This window comes from Eupeodes corollae, chromosome 1, assembly GCF_945859685.1.
Source record: "Eupeodes corollae chromosome 1, idEupCoro1.1, whole genome shotgun sequence".
In the NCBI taxonomy this organism is placed as follows: Eukaryota; Metazoa; Arthropoda; class Insecta; order Diptera; family Syrphidae; genus Eupeodes; species Eupeodes corollae.
The window spans coordinates 45068798-45069558 of NC_079147.1; the positions used below are offsets into that span (position 1 = coordinate 45068798).

The following is a 761-nucleotide window of genomic DNA, read 5'->3' on the forward strand; positions in this document are numbered from 1 at the left end:
TTAGTTCTCGCAATAAAGATACTCAGCCTCTGTAGTGGAGAGAGCGACAGTAGGTTGTTTCTTTGCATTCCACGAAATAGGTCCCCCTTGGTGTTTAAAGATATAACCTGTAGTTGATTTTCTGTCATCTGAGTCACTAGCCCAGTCAGCATCCGAAAAACCTTCTAAACATCCTTCATTGTCTCGAGTGTATTCTAGCTTGTAATTTATTGTTCCTTTTATGTAACGGAAAAGTCGTTTAACCGCTTTCTAATGAGATTTTGAAGGATTATTATTAAATCTTGATAAAGTCCCCACTGCAAAGGATAAATCTGGGCGACTTACAAGTGTTGCATATAAAATTCTTCCAATAGCTTCTCGATATGGAACGGTTTTCATGTAATCAGTTTCGTGTTTGCTTTGTTGATGTGTTTCTTTTATAAGCTTTTGTTAATATCTAAGGGTGTGGGTACCGGATTACAATCCTCCTTTAAGTATGTCCGTTGGTCTATCCATAACTTGCCCTTTTCTCGATCGCGAGTTATTTGCATACCAAGCACAAATTTAGCTTCTCCAAAATCTTTCATCTCGAATGACTTAGTTAATTTTTTTTTATCTTTGTTATTTGTAAAAATCAGTATGTCGTTTACGTAAATAGCGAAGAAAGTTTTATCTGTGCTGTTTGTCTTGTAATAAATACACGGATCGGTTTTTGATTGTTTAAGTCCAATTTTCTTTAAAGTTTCATCCAATTTCTTGTTCCAAATACTACTAGCTTGTTT

General features: G+C 35.2%; 1 protein-coding gene across 1 annotated transcript; it reads right to left on the reverse strand.

Moving 5' to 3' along the window:
- LOC129938454 (uncharacterized) lies at positions 1-378 on the reverse strand. Its single transcript, XM_056046035.1, has 2 exons — positions 325-378; positions 1-249 (listed from the first exon to the last, which is right to left on the reverse strand). Exons 1-2 carry the CDS (start codon positions 376-378, stop codon positions 1-3), a joined length of 303 nt encoding a protein of 100 aa, XP_055902010.1.
- Between the last annotated feature and the right edge of the window lie 383 nt (positions 379-761).